Here is a 5838-nt window from a genome sequence, read left to right on the forward strand (position 1 = left end):
AAAGTTGTGTATCATAGTGGTTATTATAAACTTTTAAATTATTTTTGTTATTAAATGACATTCCTACATCAATGGGAAGCACGTTTAGCCAAAAAAAAAAAAATTACCGATAATAAGACTTTGTGCAGGCTTTGACTGGAAAAATTATTAATAAAAAAATAGATGAGACAAAAGTTCGGAGAGTCAAGATCTAAAGAATTTAATGATCTTTAATTTAAAACAGAAAAATTCAAAATCGCAAGAAAATTGAAGGCTCTTGACATTTTTGAATGAAAAAAGTGCATTTCGTCCAACTGTGCGTCATGGGTACAGGACGTTTGTTTATAGATTTTAATAGCTTACAGTCTGTTTATTGTAGAAATGATATTTGCAATAATATAATTAACTATTTAATTCAAAATCTCCTTTAAATTTAAATTTTTCATTAAATATATTAGGGGCTGAATGCAGCGAGAAAAAAGCTTTCAAGATTAAGCAACAAATAAATTATTGAGCTGTATAAATGTATATATGATGTTTGGTTCAATTTAAATAAATATATACATTATATTGAATAATATTAAATCCATTTTCTCATTTATCATTCGTTTCATCGATTTTTTATCAAATGATTCCCTCATACATACATAACTTGAATATGTTAAGATTTTAAAGGTACAAATATTCTTTACATTGTAACTTAAGTTTAGTCTTACATATTTTAATTATTATTATATTTATATTGGATATAAGTAATATATTTTTTATTAATTCTTCTGATCATGTATATGTTTTAAATATTTTTGTCATTGTGGTCCTAAATATTATTCATTTTTTCATTAGCTACATTAATAATTTTAACAATAAATAATTTTGTTTAACTAGAACAAATAATAAAATCAATAATATCAGCAAAATAAATCAAAGGAATATCAAGTTCAAACTGCTTTCAAAATGTATCTCAAAATTAAATTTTGTTCATATTAAACTACATATTTTCATAACTTTTCCTTTTTTAAATAATAAGTAATAGTTACTCTTATTTATTCATATATTTTTTCTTGTTTATTTGCAAACAGCATCAAGTTTTTAATTATTTTTGCTTTTTCTTAATGCAATTGAATGCCAAGGGCAGACCTACTTTTTGTGGCGCCGTCTGTTGGATTAGTTTGACCGACAATTCCCCTCGGGATCATAAAAAAACAGAAAAGTGGGGGCGATGCATGGGGCTGAGCTACACAAATGTCCCAGCTCAAGAATTAGCATTTTTTTAAATTTTCGTCACGTGATTATTTTGAAAATTGTTGTGCCCAAAAATGTCACATTTACAGAGTTTGAGAATGTTCTTCCTCAGAAGGAGAATACAAAATATAGAACTAATATTAAAGTGTCTAAAAATGCGGAATAGTGATAGCGCCAACGATACGTACCTTCCAGGTAACAAATGAGGTTATGTGCATTCATTTCTATACAAACATATGATTATGTGATTTGCTCTTTGTATTAACTTTTAGACACAGTAGTTCCAAATCATTATTTTCGTATGATTGGGAATTCTCGATTTCACGATTACGGTAATAATAGTCGCCATGGCGATTGGAGCAAAGGAGGTTATAGGAGCTGGAGATTTGTGCCGAGTAGTCTCGGCCTTGCTGTAGCTCTCTGTGAAGGGCATAATTTTAGTAAAGGTGAGACCTTTTAAGGACAATGAGATGCGTGTAATGAAATGTATACAATCAAACGTAAGTAGTTGACATTGCAGAAAAACGGTTCTTCCGAGCGGCACAGTATGGCAACATTCCAGATCTAAAGAAGGTAATTTACAATATAGTTCACACATACTATATAAAACACACGGGGGCAATTTAAGTATTTAAAGCCCGCTGTTAATAAAACAGGATGGTTAGGGATTGGTGCATTGTAAAAAAAAAAACTGGTTGGTCAATTCTACCGATAGAAATCTCAGAGTATATGCTAAAGGCTCTGAGAAGCTCTGAAATATTATCCGCACCCTAATGAAAGAAATCTCTGAGTATATTCTAAATATTCTCTAGGGTCAGAGAAGCTCAGAGAAATTCTCCGCAGGCACTTAGGTAGATATATTCAAAGATCCAGGTAGTTCTTTTAAATGTTTTAAAGGCTTTAAGGGCATGCTCTTCGGTGGCCACGTGACCAAACTAGTCCCCGGTTCTGAACATTTTTTTGGTGTTCACTGCGTCCACACGAATTGAGATATCGTGTTTAAACTTTAACACATGAAATAAAAAGCACTAAAGAACGTTTTTATACATCAATATATTGGTAATTTTAAAGAAAGTTTATTTATAAATTGATGGAATAAGATATTACCATTCGAGTTATAGCACTTTGCAGATCATTTTTGGTTTGATGCATTTTAGATTTTTTTTATTCGCTCATATTGAGCACTGACACCAATTTTATACTAAATCGTCTAAACCTTGAAAAAAATTAATATAAGCAATAAAATTTGCACCTTCGTTGCAAATTAACAAATAAATATCTGCACACACGTAACCTATCATTATTTCTTGGGCATTTTTAGCGATTTATAGCGGAGAAAAAAAGAAACTTTGAACGTCGATAAAGTCGAGATCAAGTGACTAAGTTCGTTCATGAAATATCGGTGTAAAATGATTTTCACTTTTTTGGTCCTAAAAATAAAAGATAAATTTCAAATTGGAAACATCAATACCAGCAATGTGCTAAAATTTACTCGTCGGAGTTCTCCAACCAACTTCCATAATTATTGACGTTGAATCGATCAGCTGATAACTATTGTTGACAGTGAACCAACCAGCGGGACTCAGCGTCGGACTCGCCTTGTCTTTCGACCCCGGGCGAAATTTTATTTTTATTCTTGGAATTGTTTCATACCAGTATAAAAAATGTACAAGAATATATAACCATTAGAAAATTTTAATTATTTACTGCAGATGCACATTTCTCAAGATGGGACTTGGACGAATTTTCGAGTGTGACATTCTAAGATGTTCCTCGATTTTTTTAAATCGAGCATTAAAAAGATATTGAAAAGGACCCAAATCTCTCAAACTATCTCCGAGACTATTTTGTTTCAAATCGACTTTGTTTATAGACTCAAATGGGCCAAGGTATTTCGCTAAAGAAAACTCAGAGATTTCTTTCGGTAGGGTTTACATCGTTTCGGTGAATGCCACATTGATTTTCATAGACTTCTGATTCTATACGGCCCTAAATGGAATTACCAGCAGTACTGAGGTGGTTTCTATATGCTTCTGTTGGTATATTTATTTCTTTTTTGGGAATGCCTCATTGATTCTCATAGACTTCTGGGTCTATGTGATTTTATATGTCATTGCTACTGAGGTGGTTTCTATACGGAAATAGGAAAATGGGAAAATAAGAGGGGAACGTGGAGAATAGGAAAAGGGTAACGGGGAGAAGGGAAGGGAAAAGGGTTAAAAGTGGAAAAGGGAGAGGAAAACAATGAAGGAGGTTGGGAAAGGGGAAAGAAAAATGCAAGGGGGGAAATGGTAAGGGAAATGTTTCTCTTAACCTTGTTCTTTTTTCGTTCTTCTCTTTCCACTTTTATTTTTCTCTTTCCCCCTTTCCCTTTTCTTTTCCGGTTTGTCATTTTATTTTTCCTTTTCACTATTCCCTTTTTCTGTTTCCCTCTCCCCTTTTTCGTTCCCCCTTTACCCTTTCCTTTTCAACCTTTCCCCGGTCCCTTCACTCATTTAGCTCACTCAGTTTAGCGCGCGTAAATTCTTTTTTATGTAGCGGGCGTAAAGTTTCATGTTGGCCTGGTGGCGAAGTGTGCATGTGAAAAGGCCACTGGGCTGGAAGTGTTTTTTTACGAGTTTGGCATTTAATTGAATAGATTTTGAAAAATAAAAAATAATATAAGAATACACTTATTGTAAAAATAATTTTTTTCAAGTTATTCAAAAACTTAAGTTTTACTCGATGGCATTGGTATTATTGCTTGGTCCTCAGCTTGCAGACATATTGACGGCAACGTCACAACTTGAAATACCTAATCATGACGCTGTTCCGTTTCACGACACTTTTGAAATGTTCTGACTGAAGAATGTCCTTTTGATCTTCTTGATTCATCTTTTACAATATGTGAAATCTTTTTAAAAGTTTTTTTACAATTAACTTTCTAAAAAAAAAAAAGGAATCTAAGGGAAAAATTTTTATTCTCTGAAAGTCGCTTAATTATATTTTGTTCTCTCTACATTGCCGAACTCTCACTTCCCATGCTTTGAAAATAGTACGACGGATAGACGGAGGGATATCCGATAGAAACGTTATATAACGTATTCTTACATCTCCCTACCGAAAGAAATCTATGAGTATATTCTAAAGATTCTCTAGGGTGAGAGAAGCTCAGAGAAATTCTCCGCAGGCACTCAGGTAGATATATACAAAGGTCCAGGTAGTTCTTTTAAATGTTTTAAAGGCTTTAAAATGTCCTTTCCGAAATTGAAATAGAAATACGATCATAAATAACAAGCAGAGAGGTTGAAATTTAAAAATAGGAATTCGATCATAAATAACAAGCAGAGAGGTTGAAATTTAAAAATAGGAATTCGACCATAAATAACAAGCAGAGGGGCTACATCAATAGAGTAGCCGACACTCAAGGGTCCTTTGTTAAGATTTCGGATTACAATTTAGAAGTATATTTTTTTAAATTTCATAGTTAACAGTCTAAAACATAATAATTCGGAATCTACGGGTTTCGATGATTTCAGATGTCCAACTTTTTTTTTAAGAGCTTAAAATTGTAATTAATACGACGTTTCTCGTAAATAGAATGAGATACGCTAAAAAAGACAACATTTTTTAATTCAATTAGAAAATGGTATATTAGCATATAAGTGATGATTATAAATAAGTATAATGAGAAAATTCATCAATTAAAAAAAAGTGTTAATAATTTGAATACAAAAGGAACATTATATTACCGTCGCACCACTCTTAAAAGGACCACTAAAAGAACCTTGAAAAGGACACAAATCACGCAGACTATTTCTCAGACTAAATTGTTTCAAATCGACTCTTCTTATAGTCTCAAATGGGCCAGGCTATTTCGCTAGAGAATACTCAGAGATTTCTATCGGTAGGGCTATTACATCATTTTACATAATGTTACATATGGGCGATTTCCATTTCATCGCGGTGTACATGCTCGTCTTACCCTCTCCACTCGACTTCTCCTCACGTCCCTGACTGAGCGAGATTGCTATGCCGGGCTTTTCCATCGAGGGGGCCCCTTTGTCCTAATGAGGCATAAAATGCCATGCATAAAAATGTTATAGTTTTGCAATCAGCAAATTCAAAATATCATATTCGGAATCTGTTTTTTTTGCAATTCCAACGATATGTAACTTGCAATTAAAATATTGAAATTAGACTAAGTTATGGCAGATATTAGTTTGTTTTGACCCTGACTAGATAGCATTATGGAATTTTCCGTAGAATAGTTGAAAATGCATCAGTTTATTTGGTTGAAAATTCGCCTGTTGACAATTTAATAGAATATAGGGATTTTCACCCAACTGCCTAGAAGAATATTATACTTGAAACCAAATACTTATATTTTCCATGTTATAATCTACTATAATAAGTATATTGATTTTAATTCTATTCCCTGGAAAGTGAAGTTTAATTTCCTTTTAATAAATTGCCCTTGTGCTTAATACACTAGTGTGGCCCTTATCTTTCAAAACAAACTAATATCTGCTATAACCTACAGTTTGTCAAGTTAAAGCGTGGGTGGCTTTACTCGCAGTCGGTAAGGTGTATCGACATGATTTTGGTGTCAAAATATTAAGAAGAGCTCCCTCTTTC

The 5838-nt window shown here is 32.8% G+C and overlaps 1 protein-coding gene across 2 annotated transcripts in view; it reads left to right on the top strand.

Moving 5' to 3' along the window:
- Positions 1-1204: 1204 nt before the first annotated feature.
- The window catches only part of LOC117171828 (caseinolytic peptidase B protein homolog), a 51608-nt gene continuing 46974 nt past the window's right edge, over positions 1205-5838 (top strand). The window contains exons 1-3 of one of the 2 annotated variants that reach the window (XM_033359458.1): positions 1205-1416; positions 1494-1667; positions 1730-1794. In XM_033359458.1, the coding sequence (XP_033215349.1) occupies positions 1296-1416; positions 1494-1667; positions 1730-1794 (360 nt within the window). In that variant the 5' untranslated portion in view covers positions 1205-1295. The remainder of the gene's footprint in view (positions 1417-1493; positions 1668-1729; positions 1795-5838) is intronic. The other variant, XM_033359459.1, reaches the window with a different exon arrangement.

Source organism: Belonocnema kinseyi, chromosome 4 (assembly GCF_010883055.1).
Source record: "Belonocnema kinseyi isolate 2016_QV_RU_SX_M_011 chromosome 4, B_treatae_v1, whole genome shotgun sequence".
NCBI classification, from domain to species: Eukaryota; Metazoa; Arthropoda; class Insecta; order Hymenoptera; family Cynipidae; genus Belonocnema; species Belonocnema kinseyi.